The 17,571-nt window shown below is 35.5% G+C and overlaps 1 protein-coding gene across 1 annotated transcript in view; it reads left to right on the top strand.

Moving 5' to 3' along the window:
- LOC150097483 (uncharacterized) overlaps positions 1-8,150 on the top strand; it is an 85,431-nt gene extending 77,281 nt beyond the window's left edge. Inside the window, exons 9-14 of the mRNA XM_090407672.1 lie at positions 2,971-3,330; positions 3,428-3,595; positions 3,703-3,969; positions 4,068-4,235; positions 7,597-7,680; positions 8,058-8,150. Coding sequence (XP_090263798.1) covers positions 2,971-3,330; positions 3,428-3,595; positions 3,703-3,969; positions 4,068-4,235; positions 7,597-7,680; positions 8,058-8,150 — 1,140 coding nt within the window. The remainder of the gene's footprint in view (positions 1-2,970; positions 3,331-3,427; positions 3,596-3,702; positions 3,970-4,067; positions 4,236-7,596; positions 7,681-8,057) is intronic.
- Positions 8,151-17,571: the final 9,421 nt, after the last annotated feature.

Here is a 17,571-nt window from a genome sequence, read left to right as displayed (position 1 = left end):
CAATTTTGTAAGCGTTGGCACGTTTATATGCTGATATATCAATTCTAATTCAATTTACATCAATCAAGTGCCATGATTTATATAACTTTTAACGATCTTTAGTAATAAATAAAACTTGTATTGCTTATAATTAAACTACAGAAAGAGAAAAAACAGCAGTTCAAAAATCAAGGTTCAGATTAAAAAAAATGTCAACGCTTCCTTAAATTGCAGCCAACTGTGTATAGAAGCATAAAATTTTCAAGTTATCTGCATCTTGTCAAATCATTTATTAAAATCGTGCATATGAAAGGAAGAACGATGTTGCAGAGTATCCTCCGAGTGATATTTGAGCGCATCCCCTGTGACGATTCTTTCTAATTGATAACACGTATTCACAGTAGAGGCTTGACTTACACAATATCTATAAGTAACCGACATAAAGATCATAAATAAACTGCACTGCCGCAAACGACAGTCAAGCAATAATGTTATTCACCCTTCGCTTTTATACCAGACCGAGAAAAGTGACAATAACTTCCCAGTTCTGTTAATTGTTCTACTTTCCGATGAATCATCTTTTTTCGTATACTTACAGTATATTATGTCCGCCTTGCATCCGATCTGTATATTCCAGATAGCCACATCCAATTTGGGATATGAACAGTTTTTGAGTCAATATGGATGTGGGCTCAAAACTATCATTTAATGCGCTTTAATTATAGCAATAATTAAATTATTTGTTAACATTTAATAACAATGATCACAATTAATGACATACTCACCTAATCCGAACACGCCGAGTTGATGGAAACAGATGTAATTCACATAATATTAAAGTAAAACGTTGGCTGACAGTCTGGTTTGAACCAGGAAAATAGGAAGGACGAATTTGAACAGGAAAGAATGAGATATAAAACTGGAATTGATTTTAAAATATGAGCGACTCTTGTTAATAAATAATTTTAAGTATAGAAGAGTTTATTTTAATTTCACTTATATCAGATAGGTAGATAATTATTTAATATTTAGTATTCACTTAACATTGGATCTTTATAGCCATTTAAACAGAGGACATTTCGTATCTGATCAAATTCGCGTGTTAATATAATCCTTATCAGAACACATAACACGGCTGATTTGAAAGGACTTTAATGACGCTAAAAGTCTGGCTAGATGGGGATGATGAAAATCCACGTGAATATATATTTTAGTAAAAGTAGATAGGATTAATATAGAAGGAGAAAAAACCAAAGATCCCTCTGGAAGATGACGAATGAGACAATCCAAATAAGGAAGCGTTATTGATTTCAAGTTCAAAGACAAATTTACTGCGGTGATGGATGCTGCTGATCTCATGAAGAAAATTTTGAAGGTCATTATCAAAATCAGTGCTATAATTTTATACATAATGATCTAATTATTAAACAAATACAGCTTTTGTTGAACGATACTTATTCTCGCACATGAAATTTCAGTCAAACCTGGATTTTTTACCCCCCTTTTTTAACTGAAGTTTATATAGTTGCTGTTATTGTTGTTGAAACTGAGAAACTGAGACTATGAAGCTAATATATTTTAATTATGTGTTTTGAGTAGGTTTTCCTCTTTAGAGGGACGAAAAACTCTTCCATTTCACTATAAGACTAGCTTATTAGTGGAAAGTCAAGTAAAGGTCCATGGCCTAGACAGGATTCGAGGTTATACGTGTGGTTTCTATTTCATCATATTTATGTTGAATAACATCTGAATCCAGACAACATAATTGGGAGGGGGGGGGAGTAAATAAATTCATAATGAAACGATCTCGCTTCCATTACTTATAAAGTCTTACATAACACAGTGGATAAAAACCTGCCGGGAACAGAAAGAACACGTATGAGGCATTTAAGATATACAAGAGTTAGCTGTTTGCGGTTTTCCTTCTAGAAATTCAAAGTTCATCCCTTTCCGGTAAAAAAGACAAGTGAGCCAGCAAGTATAGAGGTATAATACACTCAATTGCTGTGTGGTAATATAAACAACCAACTAAAAGAAGAGAATTAACTGGAAAGGAGAAAAAGTACAAGCCTTGGACAGGATGGCATGGAAATCCCTTTGGCAAAATCTTGACGCTTAAAAGCACAAGAAGAACTAATTGCCCATGTGTAAGGTATTTTCTCCTCCTTAGCTCAATACGGATCCAATGATCAAACTTTGTTGACCAATTATAGCTGGGATACTATTTAGTGTCTAAGACCATGCTAAGGCGTATACTGGGAATGTCAATCTAATATTACGAGTTGGGTGTTACAGAAGATAACCCTTCCGCCTCGAAATTAAATAAACTTTTCGATCTCTATTGAAAAGATCTAAACACAATTCCTGACATCCGTAAAATGATGTAATTTCATATTTTTCAGCTGTTGTGCGTCCTTCGGACTGCATACTAAAATATAGATAACAAATAAAGTACACATAAAATTGCCATTTTCATTTTACACCTATCACTTTATGGTTGTCGGTTAAAGACCGTATGTCGATGATAAATTCCTTATATACGTGGCTTTGTCTTCATACTAAATATGTCTCGTGTCACTCCTGCTGAAATGAAAATTATGATGTTTGTATATAACACAAAGAGGTAATATGGACACTTATGTTTATGATAATAATGGGTGATCGTATCGTACTGAGGATATGGCTTACAATATAACCAAAAACATAAAGAAATGGTGAAAAATAGAAAAGCTAAAATCCAAAAAGTTAATAAGAAAATAAACGTGTGCTTAAGTATTATTGTAAGAATGACCAATATGCTATCATCGATATTGTTCAATGCTCTTGAGTTTATTATATCCTGAAATAATAAAGAATTTTCTTTGTATTCTTATAACGAATATGTTACTTAAAGTGAAAAGTTAATAGAAGGATATGTATTTAATTTCTTAACTTAATAGAAACCATTAAAATTAGTTTGGAATTTTATTATGTTTTTCTTCTTTCTATTAGTTGGAGGATACTGTGAAGAGAACATCAGAAATGGAGCGTGATAGGATAACTCGAAGTCTACTGTCAGGTCGTGGAGAAACCAAAGAGCTTCAAGATTTGCGTATCAAACTTGAGCACGCTGAAAAATCTCACAAAGCGCAGTTGGCATCTGTACATGCTGAATACGATGGAAGGATGACTCTCATGTCTTCCGAAATGGCTAACATGCAAAATCAGATAGCAAAGTTGGCTTCTGAAAGGGACCATTACAAAAGCCAGAATCCAAACGTACAGCCACCACCAGCACCTCCGGATAAAACATCAGAGGAACTTATAAGAACAGGCACTCTAAAAAGAGAAAGAGCAAGGCATAAAGAAGAGGTATGTAAACTCTTAGGCATATCAGCATATCGTTGTTAAGGATTCGGAGTTTTCATTTGAAATATCATCTAAATGATTTTTTTTTTTTTCATTTCAGGCAGACGCAGCGAGGAAAAAGGTTGAAGAATTACGTCACCACCTAGAAGAGCTTCGTGAACAATTAGATGACTCTGCGTTAGAAAATAAAGACTTAAAGATACAGTATGAAACAGATCGGAACAGCTGGGACATCCAGACCTCTGAACTACGATCTAAGATAAATCAGGTGAATATAAAACTTAAAGAAATGAATTCTTAAAATAAAATTTTGGAGTTGCTAACGATCCAGTTTAAACGAACAGATTTTCAATTTTACCTTCTTATTTATTTCAGTTAGAAGAACAAAAACTACTCGAAAGTGCACGTGGGTCCACTCGATCTTATACGAAAACCCGACTGGAACTCGCATGGGAAAAAGAAAGAGCAGACATGCAGAAACTTCTCAGTGACTCTCAACAACTTATCAGCGACCTAAGGACCAAACTCAAGAATGCTGAGACAGAAAAGGACAAAGATAAACAACATTCTCGTAAAGCAATGAACGAAATGAGGACGTCCTCTGATAGGGAACAACAAGACAGTAGGAGGAGAATGTCGGAGGTACGTATTACGTCAGCATTCCAGTGGTAATGATTCTATTTTGTTACTCTCTTTTCAATTAAAAAGATATTAAACGAGCATATTTTTTTTGTTATTAGCTGCACAGTGATCTAATTGAAGTAAGGGAAGCCAATGCCAAGTTCCGAGGTCAGTTTGAGAGAATTCGGAAAGAGAGAGAAATATTAGTGATGGAAAGAGAAGACTGGAGGCATAGGATACAGGCTGCTCAAGAAGTTCATAACAAGGTTAACCAAATGATGGAAGATGTAAGTAGTTGGTATTATTATCTTAGCTCTATAACTAGGACTTAGTTGAAAATTAAAATAACCATTTTAGATCTCGTGCTATCAGGTTTGCTCTCAATAACTGCATTTCATGTCCACAAAGGCATTATCAACGCCTGTTAAAATTTTAAATGTTTCTAAATTTTAGACGAATATAAGTAAAAAATTACTGATTTTTAAAAATTCTAAATATGTGGTAAAGTGAGATTAGTGATCGAACTGTAGATCATTATGGTGGTAGAATTCTGGTTTGTGTTTACTGAAATTAGCAACTTGAGCATTTGCTTCTAATTATTATCTTAAATTATTAATTGCGGTCATTACTAAGAAAAATAAATTATAGATGCTTTGAGGTTACAGAAAGAGACTTCGAAATCACATGGGCTAAAACCTATGGATTATTTAAGGTTAAAAGTCGTTACATATCCCAATACCAGAGTAAAATATATTTTATTTATCTTTTTATTTGCAAATTATAATTTTCTGGTATATTAAACCGAAAAGATAATAGTAATACTTTTTCGGTTTAGTCCACTACTAATTAAAATAGTCAGAGTCATTACTGATTTAATTTTTTTCAGTTTCTATTAAAATGATTTGTTTAGTCCGAACCATATCAATACATGCATACATTATTTATTAACAGTACCAAAAAAAAAAAAGAAAATTAGTGATGTTAAGAAACATAGTCATGTGTCACACAATAATAAAACTGTTGTCTAAACGATGTGACATCACTACTTTAACAAGTGATGATTCTATCTATATTTACATATTTGTAATGCACGCTGGTTTAAAGATCACATTAATGTCTGAGTCAAATATATTTCCCCACAAACACAATAACATAATTCGCTCAATAAGTATCCTTAAATTACTTTTATTCGTTCTCATTTACATCAATAGAGGAGTGTTTTTTTTTTTTTTTTTGTGGTGTGTCGTAAATGACACATGTTGGCAATATGCCAATGTTTTACGAGAACATGAGGGTTTAAAATTGTTTTGTGTGCTGTGTAATGAAGCATAATTATAGTGTTTGCATAGTCTAGAGAGAATTCACTCGACACCCTTGACCTTGGAAGCCGACGCCCATTTTAAAGAGCAAAATGTGTTATAAAAGTGGTATGATTAGCTCCTGGAATTTGTACATAAAGTTAATCACACAGCAATGGAGATAATGTCAAGTTGTTAGCTGTTGATATTTTCTAACTTCCTAAGTCAGTCTCTTTGATAATAGACTGCAGCGAACATTCGCAAGTCATCCTAGAATGAATGTTACCCTCACTTCAAAATGCCAATGGAAATTAGGTCAATGACCGAATCAACATTATTTTCATCAATACTATTGAACGTCAACTGAATGTAATGTTCTACAAGGCATTTGAATTCAAAATTTCTATACTAAATAGCAGTAACGATAGTAATACTAGTAATAGAACTATTAATAGACTGAAATACGTAAAATTAGTAGTCGGCTAAAATGACATGCAATAAATAACGTTAAGATAAATTTATTTAATATTTTAATTTAATATTTGTTTAAATAACAATGCAATATGGGTATTAAAACCTTAATTCTAACGAATAAAGGGAATACCAATGGTCATTTAAACAAATGCTATATATTGGTTCATTACTCTTCTAATTTGTCAAAATACCTAATTTTAATGGCTGCTCCCCCGTACAAAGTTTGGGAACCCCCAGTACATTAGTATCATAGGTAGGGTAAGGATTTGATAATTCAGAAATCCTGCTATAGCGACCAGACGTGATTTTTATGCCACTTCAGGAGTCCGACAAATAAGGTGATGTCATACAGATAGTGAAAAATGATCTGCCAACTAATTTAAGGATTTCGCAAACTCTGTCCATCCCTCTTCTACCATGAATGAGTAAGGGATGAAAAAAAAACAAAAAAAACATGTCATTAACTTTTACAAAACCATAAGCGGACAACGAATTCGACCTAGAATGAGTTTCGAGAAAAGACTAATAAAACAAACCCAACAGTTTTTATCAGTCATTATACTCTTCACCTCATTAAAGTTCCAATTATTATTTGTTAAAGTCATATAGCAAAGTGGTACACAAATAATTTCACAACCACGAAGTCATCTTAATAGTTTTTAAATGCTACGCATCCCTCATTAGAGCAAAGATAATTCAGTGTAAAAGAGAAAAGTTTCACTTTCTTTTCATTAGTCATGGTATGTCATTCAACCACATCTGAACTGTAATCAATCTTTGAAGTAAAGTAATTAAAATTTCCTTGTTGTCTTTGTTTCAATTAAACTAGCAGCTGTCTTCCGGTTTAAAGTTAGTGACAGGTGCTTTATGAGTAATCAGTGTAAATGTTATGAGGTGATGTTTCTCTCATCAATTATAGTTGTGCTACCAAAACGACTTAAGACTACCAATTTTCCAATCCATTGGAATCAAACCTCGCTTACGAATTATAAATAATCATCAGTTTGCGTGTAAATCATATGTCTGGAAAATATAATAATAAAAAAGTATGTCAGCTACTCATTTTATCAATAGAGAGCATCCACTTTTTTGTTAATTAAAATCGGTTTAAGAATCAACAGAACTAAATCAGATTATTAAGATATTTTAACAATAAAAATTGAATAACGGAAATAAAAAATTATTTTAGAGTAAAGTAATGTCATCCAAAGGAACTATAATGTCCACTTATGAGTATTTACATACGTGGGCATTATAATTAACAGAATTAACAGAAGAAATTAGAGACGTGTGGTGTGATGTGATGCGGTTAATGACTTATGTTCTCAGACGTGTCAACTCCTGTGTGGTCTGGGATTCGGACGGGACTTCGTGAACGCTGAATTCATCCCGCGTTACAAAATAGTTGAAACTCTGGAAAAAATATGTTTTATTTTGATCGTATAGGATTTTTTCCTGTAGAATTTATTTCTATAAATCTGAACACGTACTTAATGTACCATATTTTTGAAGATGTAGTAACAGAGAGACACCCTGATAAACGTAATAACTAATCGAAAATTTTCAGCAATCTGTATCAAGCAAAGAGCATATATTAAAAATATGCATTTGAAATTTCAGAACAGTTTTTATCAGTTACTTTAAATTCAATGAAGAATTTAACAGAACCTGAGTTTCAATCGATCTCTGAAACAAAGCGAATAAAATGTTTGTAGTTGCTTTCTTTGATCTCAATCTTTATTTTTGATTCTTCAATGCATCATTTAATCCGCTATTAATGTGTTCAAAATTCAATTGTATATAAACGTTTCTTTTCAAAAAAAGCCACTGATGCTTCAGAAATCTTAGAGAGTTAATCTTATTCGTCCAATTATAGATTAAGAAAATGTCTGCAGTTGTCAATCCAGGAGAAGAAAACAAAGGTGAAGAAAAACAAGATATGAAAGAAATTATATCAAAGGTGAGTTACATAAATTTGTAGTTACTTAAATATACACTTTATCACTTTTAAACTGTAGGATCATCCTGGGTTTATTTATTTTTTTTTTTTGAAGGAAGGAGGTTGCTGCTAGGAACCTCTCAGCCTCTGAAACACATTCTTCGTACTCCCACAACACAATATTTATATCTAATTCTTCTCTTCTGTTCTTTCTTTAATATCAAATTGTTTGTTGAAATCTAAAATAAAGCACCGAGTATTTTTATCAAATAATTAAAACAGGATTAACACTTAATCTGATTATATTGGGAATGCATTAAACTAATTTAATTTTAATTACTGTGTGTCCAGTTCTACTTCTTAATTTTTTATGCATTTTATTTGTGTGTATTTTCTAGATAACTGAGCAGTCTGAGGAACTTCGAAAGATATCTGCAGCAATAAAGAAAGAGGATGATAGAATGAAACGAACTATATCCTTCAGAAGGTAAACCTTATAGAAAAAGTCTTTTTGGTTAATATTATAATTATACCTGAATTATTCTAATAATAATATCATGATTATTAGCAGCAGTAGCAGTAGTAATAATATTTAATTACTTATGCATCTTAATCCTATTTCAACTAAGAACAAATAATTAACTTCATCGATTATGGAAAGTAATCTTTTCCCTACAGAAAAGTAACCACTTCCATCTTTACACAACTTCACTCTTTTCTTTTTTTCCGTCTTTTTCATCATCATCTTCTTCTATGCTTTCTATGTATTTCTTTAAAGTACTGTATACATGCTTCAATAATAAATAAACTAACTTGTTACATAATCACACTCAGTAATAAATAGAGTCATGTTCGGGATATTTTCAAATCAGAGACGGAGATCATTTAAAAAAAAAAAAAGCTGCCCCCGCCACCTCGACCTTCATATGAGGAAAAATAATGTCCGACATTTCTAAATTTCTTTTGCATGCCAACAGCCATATCTCCAAATGGTGGCAAACAAGCAAAATCCCATGGCAACATCCTAACACGTTCTGCCCACCAACAGTTGCTGTGCACAGTTAATACATTTCGGAATATTTTATTTATTTATTTGTTTATTTGAATCCAATCCAAGAAACACTGTTTGCCTATAGTACGTTGGTATTGGTACCGTCAGTGAGTTAAGAGTTAGATAACCCGATAATACAGAAACCATGCTGTAGAAAACCAACGTGGAACTTTTATTCAAGTCACTTCCAGTTTCATTAAGAAAGTGGTGGTCTTACACCAGGCGATGAAGTTCATCAGCCATCTAAGTAATTCCATAAGGCATACCGACAAGCCTTCTAGAACAGTGTTTGTCAAATTGTGTTCCTTCGTAGGAATCCTAAGGTTCCGAGGAAATCTTACAGTAGTTCCCCAGAGCATACAGATGTATATAACTTGTATTAGATATATTCCGTGTTAAAAAAAAATCCTTCATTGAATGGGTGAAATACTAATTTTTATTAAATTGACTTATTCAGAACAGTTACGTTACTTGATTATTTGTAATATATGTATTATGATTTTTCTTAATTACAATATTTTGCAGATAATGATTCATTGTCACGATTCCTTTTCAATATTTTTTTATGAATACATAGAAATGGGGGGGGGTGGGGGGGGGGGGGGGTGGGGGGGGGGGGGGGTGGGGGGGGGGGGGGGTGGGGGGGGGGGGGGGTGGGGGGGGGGGGGGGTGGGGGGGGGGGGGGGTGGGGGGGGGGGGGGGTGGGGGGGGGGGGGGGTGGGGGGGGGGGGGGGTGGGGGGGGGGGGGGGTGGGGGGGGGGGGGGGTGGGGGGGGGGGGGGGTGGGGGGGGGGGGGGGTGGGGGGGGGGGGGGGTGGGGGGGGGGGGGGGTGGGGGGGGGGGGGGGTGGGGGGGGGGGGGGGTGGGGGGGGGGGGGGGTGGGGGGGGGGGGGGGTGGGGGGGGGGGGGGGTGGGGGGGGGGGGGGGTGGGGGGGGGGGGGGGTGGGGGGGGGGGGGGGTGGGGGGGGGGGGGGGTGGGGGGGGGGGGGGGTGGGGGGGGGGGGGGGTGGGGGGGGGGGGGGGTGGGGGGGGGGGGGGGTGGGGGGGGGGGGGGGTGGGGGGGGGGGGGGGTGGGGGGGGGGTGTCATCTTCTTCCGGCAAAAGAATCTTTGACTTTCATATTTATCCTGTGATTTCACGAAACCAATTCACCGAAGAAAAAAGCAATGTTATAACATTCCAACCCGTTATTTTTCAAGTACACTAACCATTATGCATTGCTGTCTTCCAAAGTAACTAATCTTAATTTGCAATGAACAGCTTGTGGGATTTTATTATCATTTAATAAGACTTCCATGATTATGTTTTGATGTCAAGGAAACATGACACATTAAGTCCCTAGAGAAATTAATGTAAACTTTTCGGAGGAATGCGAGTCCTTTAAAACTTTTACTTGTTTTCTGTAGCGCCAACACCCTGACAGAGATATACGTCCGGCCTCAACCAGTCTTAACATTATTGAGCTGACAACAGGATTGCAAGGTTACATTTTTCATAAAGTCTTATGTTGTCTAAGATTTCAAAGAACGGCATTTTAAGTATTCAAGAGGAGGAGGTAAGCCAAGGACGAAAACTGAATTTGCGCAATAAGTAACAATTATAAAGTGGCTTTGCTGTGTTGTTACCCACCTAGGTCACTGATCAAAGTAGGTGGTTCAGCTATATAACGTGGCGATATTTCAACGAAGGTGTTTATTATTTTATTGCTAAGTTTATTACAAAAATTTCTTACTAATGCATTTCAGATGAAAGCGGGATCTGTTTGACAAGGAGGACAAGGCTATGAGACTTTTCGCTAAGCTATGAATTTTCCAACAACAATAGAAACATAAAAAATCGCAGTCAACTGTGCTGACGTCATTAAAAATGGATAACGAGATAGTGAAAAGATATCCTACCAAAATACAGGACTAACTTGATTCCAATCACGGTCGAAGCCAACTAAGAATATCAGGAAATATGCTTTCAATCAAACGAAAGTGTATTATGCTGTTAATTGGTTTGCGCGCGCACGCGCGCGCGTGTGTGTGTACATTACTTACTTACACGGGGCCGTCGCCAGACTAGATCGCGTGAGGCAAACAATTAAATATCGTCCCTGAAAAATATAAGAATATCTCCAATTGCTATTTGGTTTTTATTACAAGAGAAACATTAATGCAAAACGATTACATAATATTAATTGAATGTTTGTTCTACTGGGATATCGTACAACAAAATTGTTTATAAGCTCTTCTAAATTTAAATTATAAGCTACGTCCGCCTCTATCGATATAGTTGCTAGACCAACCAATCTTTCTTGGGTCATTGCTGTTGGCAAATAATTTTTAATCAGTTTACGCTCGGAAAAACTTCTTTCCGCACTTGCTACGCTAACAGGAATTGTTAGCATAGCGACAGCACCTACCACAGTATGGCTGAACGAGCTCCTTATTAAACCGCGCCGTGAAGCAGGCTGCCTCTATGCTACATCCTGCTACATTCTCCTTGCTTGATCCAGAACAGCAGGCCATTACAAAGTTGTGGTGTGGAGTGGAGATTCGCGATGATCATTCTTCGAATCAAAGGTTTTTTTCTTTTACCAAAATGTATCGTTCTATCTGTTGAGTCTAGTGGTGGTGATGATATTATGTTATGAAGATGCCTCTCGTGGTTTAGAACAAATCCCTTTTTTGTGGAACAGTGAAACGAAGACAGTGTTATGTAGACATTCTGGACAATTATTTGTTTCTAATGCTTTGGCAATACCAAGAAAATGAGCATTTTTATGTATATATTCACTAAAAAAAGTTGCGAACCAACCTCTTATAAATTGGTACGATTAGTACGCTAATCTAGAAATCCTCGTCTATGAAACTTTTTCAATCCACTTCATGCCTGCAGTAAGCAAGGTAATGGTCTCATAACGGATGAAAAATTCATCTCTCACCTGAAACTATTCACAAACACCCTTGTCCGTAGTACAAATCGAACTCGATCCCATGACCTACTTGTTGGAGAAGGAGAAGTCACCTATTCATTCATTCATTGAAATTTGACAGGAAAGTATCGTTTTTGATTTCATAGTCCAAACTTTCATTGATTAAGAAATACGAATTAGAAACCTTGTGATTTTAAATGTCTTTAACAGTCAATCAATAATTAACACGTGATTTCAATATCCAATTGATGATATGTCAAAGCCAAGTTAAGCCGTTTAAATGAGCTCTTGATTTTCTATGGGGCATCAGATTCAGCTTTTCTGTCTTTAAAAAAAAAAAAAAAAAAAAAAAACTGTTCGAGACCAAATATGGCACATTCATCAGGATAGTATCTTGCAAATTAGATATACTGAAAGTACTCGTTAAAAAAAAAAAAAAAGGAAAAAGGAAAAAAAAAGATAATATTACTGCTTGTTATCAAATTAATTTACATTTGCCCCTGCCCATATATGACATTGATTTGATATCGGTTTTGCAGCCTCTGTTGTGTAGGAGTGATATAAAATCTAAAACCCATCTAGGATGCGAAGAATCATTATTATGACGTCTTTTCACCTCAAGTTAAGTTAACCGGTCTCATAAGATGTGTCGGGTTTTTCCCACTGGGAAATGTCGGTTTTTATATTCCTCAAAACAGGCAAACCGACCAGAAGAACACCGGAAATAAATACTTTTAATACACTGTCTTCATAAGTGCATCGACCAGAAAAACAACACAACAAAATAATGTTACTTGTCATTTTCAATATGAACATTTCATTTTATAAAGAAGTTTTTGCAGTCATAAAATTCATAATTCTAACAATGGGAATATTGACTAGGAAACGTAGTTTTTATAGCGATCAGAGCGCTCTCTCACCTTTCTATTTTATTTTTGGAATTATTATCCATACGAAATTGGCAATACCGGTTGAAGAAAACTAATCTAAAAACTTAAAAATTCTACAAAAATAAGAAATTAATAGACAAAAAATGTTGGTCAATCCAGAACTTTATGAATAACTATTATAACAATAATTTTCGGAAATCAAATTGCGAACAGCTTATATTTTTCTCTTTCCTTTTTGTGAATAAGTATGCTTCAACTTTTAATAAGGTCCAGCATAATTAACTGCAGAAGAATGGAACGAAAGATTTTATTTTATCCAATGCAATGGTCACAATTACACCAGAGCTGATTAATTAACCTCTCTCTCTCTCTCTCTCTCTCTCTCTCTCTCTCTCTCTCTCTCTCTCTCTCTCTCTCTCTCTCTCTCTCTCTCTCTCTCTCTCTCTCTCTCTCTCTCTCTCTCTCTCCCCACACACACACACACATCAAACCTTTCAAGTTCGTGCCATCTAGATTTTACAAGCATGTCGCTTCGTTAATTCAATTTCTGTTTGTTTCCAGGAAAGGTCAACTCTTTCTAAAGACCGTATTATGTCTTAATTATGCTTTGCTCTCCACTTTCTCTACTAAAAGGTCTCCCCATATTAATCTGCTTTATGGATTACAGAGGGACTGCTTTATTAAAAGATTAAAACTCTGTAAAATAAGTTGTATTTACCAACAGATGAAACGAAGGGGAAATTCACGTTAATTAATGAAATGTCATTTGATGTCTCGTATTCCGTCAATGTAGAAAATGGCGGTCAACTCGCTCAGGGAAAGCGATTAACGAACAGCGTTCACACGGAGACCTAATCCATCACCATAATGAGGAGACGTCTATAGCGACTCTTAAAGATTAGGTAAATGCATTAAGCCCCATAAATCACTAGGAATTAAATTACAGGCCAAGCTTTGACTCGAACGAATAGACGAGGCTAATAATTCATCGTCGTATACAAGATTGGATTGTACTAGAAAGGAAGGGTTCGTTCTGGAATTTCTTTTGTTCATTTCTGTTGAATTATATGACCCAATCTTTGTTGTTACCTTTTTGAGGATTTAGTACCAACACACCTTTAGTGGTTCTTCTATGAAAGCAAATGTCCATTTTAATGCATGCTAGCAACAGATTATAAAGGCTTGTGACTTTATTTGTGTAGTTAACGGAGGCAAATTGTCCTTTAAAATGATAAAGATTTGAGTTCATATGTTTCTGTTGAATTTTAAATTTGAACTTTATGGCTTGTGAAGGTTTTCATTTATTTTAAACCTTTGCCATTGCCTTTGGCATTTTGTACACTGTCTACTACGTAAATTGATTCAACATAACATCTTCCAATAGATTAAGAGTGAACCCCAACTAGCTACAATTTATATATTTCTTTAATATTTTCATTAAAACTGATTATCATTACTTTTCATTACAAGTCCACGAAGAAATAGATTCTAAGTTATTAAAATATCTAGGGTTTTTTTTTTTTTTTGCTTACTTCCATTCAATTTCCTCTAATATGTCTTTTCCTACGCTTAGTTCAATTACTGAATAAAAAATTATGATAATTGGTTGCCTATCTTCTCATTCTCCGAAGTATTTATATAATTATCATACCCTGTAGCATACTCAGCTGCTATAAAAACATTCATTATTATTACCTTTGCAATGACTCACTGAACAAAGGTAAATAGATCAGAGAAAGGTGGAAAAAATTCTTAGAAGATCCCAATGACCTTTCCAGTAGAACACATAACTCATTGCATTTTGGGTTTTTTCACCACTCAAAGCTTAATGGCTCATTGTTAAAACAGCTCATGCGTCACCATGGAGACAAGAAATGCCATAGTTAAGACTCCATTCATCATGATGTATATCTTTCAACAATACTGAAAGACAGGATACTGGGTTTGCAACCCGACTAATCCTAATAAAGTATCGCAAGACTAAACGCGGAGAGAAGAATGAGCGGATAGGGTGACATATGCAAATCCCATGACATTATAAAAGATGAAACATTAAGCAATGATAATACATTGAGTTTCGGAAACCACTGGGGAAGATTACATTTGCTCTGAAGATCTATAGCACGGAAGGTTTTTAAGTAAGATAAGGCAGTAAAAGAGAAGATGGGGAAGTGAATGAAGGGAAGGCGTGCAAGTGTACTGGCAGACCTGCACTGTTCGATGCAAATAAACACTTCCCATGGTCCATCACTCATATTTAAAGGGAAAGAGTAATTTTTTTCCCAGGACACCTATAGTATCATCGAATGAATAAGACCTAGATTTCTTGCACCCCAAACAAAGAAAACGTACCAAATTCTCCCCTGCGAATCACATTATTTTTCCGCTTGTTTTGACACTAGGATTCACCGTCATGTGCATTTGTTTGCTGGCTGCTATACCCCCGTGACATCGAACGCAAAGTACAACGCGGGAGGTCTGTTGTTACGTGACACACGGTGCAGCTACCGACAATTTACGGACGATGTGCGGAAGAAGAATAGAAAATTTTCTCAGCCCCTAGCTCCCTGCCGACTTGTGGCCTGACGACCCACAGTATGGACGTTGGACAAAGAGACAGTGGAGTCCGCGAACTACGTATAATCCATAAACCTGACAAGTTGAGTGTACTCCCGACTGTTGGGCGAACATATAGCATTGACCAGCAAGAGACGTGCCGATGACAAACAGTCGTTCTTTCTCTCCCCCCCCCCACCCACCCTCCTGGATCAGGACAGCTACGTCCTATCAGTACAAACACTTAAGAATCTCCTCACTCGTTCGAGGTACTTCAAATAGTTATTGAGAGAGAGAGAGAGAGAGAGAGAGAGAGAGAGAGAGAGAATATTTTAGGAATTTCGTAGAGATATAATCTCTGACCTCTAGCTTCTTAAAACTGTCCTTTTTCATTTATGGGAAAGGTTCCGAAGTGCGGATAATTGGAAAGAACATTCACTGCAGTGAAAAACTATTATAATGATAAAGCGACTCAGATTACTGGGAAATTGTAATATCAGCATCCTTACAAGATATGCATGAAATCAAATCATTATATTGCTGATTTTCTTCTAGACAAGACAAAAGACATGTAACTTAAAGAATTGTGCACAGTTATATTGACGGCTTTTATAATCGTGATCATAGAAACCATCCTTAAAACACACAACAGCAAATTAAAACGCATTCTCTGAAATACACATTTCAGTGCTTTTTTTTATTAAAAAAAAAGTTAATAAATGAAATATGCATCATGTTAAAAATGTTTCATACAGTGCAGAATCACTGATTCCTGTTTTAATGCCAGAGAAAATTAAAAATGGCAATAAACAGCACGTTTGAAATTATATCCATATTAACACATTACTAAACATGATAGCGAGTGTTTGGATATTACTGTTTCTGGAGAGAGAGAGAGAGAGAGAGAGAGAGAGAGAGAGAGAGAGAGAGAGGGAGAGAGAGGAGAGAGAGAGAGAGAGAGAGAGACAGAGAGAGAGGGAGGGAGATGCAATCTCTAGTCAGTTTCACTCTGAGGTTTTCCAGCCTAGTTGACCGAAAAGGCAGCACTTCCGCCGTCCAACCAACAGACTTTGGTTCCAAATTGTAATATCAGCATTCTTACAAGATATGCATGAAATCAAATCATTCAATCGCTGATTTTCTTAATAGAGTCATGGATTTCTGTGAAAATATTTAGGTAATGAGATCCTGATACTTAATAGAGACCTGAAGTGGCTTGAAAAAAAAATTATAAAAATATGTATAAAAAATATATAAATAATCAAATCTTCGATTATTCAATCCCTAGGTCACTCCCTATACTAATGCATAATAGGTTAAGAATCTTTCGTGGCTTGGATTCACGTTAAAAAAAGTTCCTAGTATAATATCAGAATCTTCGTACTGTAAACTAACTTTAGACGATCACGTAAAATCAACTATCATCTCATATCAACTATGAACTGAAGCTAACTTTCGTTTACTATGAAAAGACTGCATCATGTCGGAGAGTTATTTTTGAAGGTAAGTTAGCCCGTCTTACAAAGAGGTCAACATTACTTTGATCCACTACTATTACTAACAGTCAATAGTTGCAAGTCTTGCTTATTACGTAAAAGGCATTTTCCTAATCATTTTATTTCCTGCTTATCATCAGAAGAAAAACTATATGACAAGTCTACTTAGAGAAAACAAGACATCAAAAATATCCAGGTAAGCGGTATGACAATTCTAATTTATTAAAACGTTAGTTTATTATTTTAATTATCCAATTAGAGCTTCATTTTTCTTATTACGTTAAATTGACGCCAATTTTGTAATATTGCCTAACGATAATATATTCTGCCAGTTGGTATAGGTTTGCAAAGCCTACCGTTCCCATAGTTACAAGGAGGGATGATGTCACATCTGGCTTAGCCTGTTGATATCGAAAATAAATATTTTCTTTTCTCTGACCAGGCACATGCGAGCAAAACTTATGGTTGCTATGGAATGGATGCAATATGTCGCATGCTTTTCATCTTAGTCAATCAAATAAACACAATTATTTTATTATATAAGATGAGATCGAAGGGATGATAGTGACTTTTATATTGATATCATATAGCAAAGGCTTTTTCAGTAAAAAATAAATAAATAAAAATGAAAAAACACTTCATAGGAACATGGATCCAACAGGGATGAGCTAAAGAGCTTTTTCGATTTTTAAAAAGATGTTTAAAGAATATTTCATTGTCAGTAAATAAGAATAAGTAGATACTTAGCTAGTCAAGTGTTAATTCAATGATTCAGAATTCTCCCTAGAAATCAATGCAACTTCCCTATTTATATGCGTGTAAAAGTTCGTTGGTTTGCAATCTGGAAGCGTCCCCTTATGAATTTGGCTAATCTCACATTCAACTGAAAAGCTCTGAAAAAAAAAAAAAAGTTATTTGAGTCATAAACAGGATTCGAACCACTTCTCTTTCCAAATAAAGGGTATCTATACTAACTTGAGTATAGATGCTTAAATAAACT

The sequence above is a fragment of the Typopeltis vanoorti genome, chromosome 17, assembly GCF_054136105.1.
Source record: "Typopeltis vanoorti isolate ZY-2024b chromosome 17, IOZ_Tvanoo_1.0, whole genome shotgun sequence".
NCBI lineage: Eukaryota > Metazoa > Arthropoda > Arachnida > Uropygi > Thelyphonidae > Typopeltis > Typopeltis vanoorti.
Note: the sequence above shows the minus strand (reverse complement) of the source record. Positions and strands in the feature narration are given on the sequence as shown.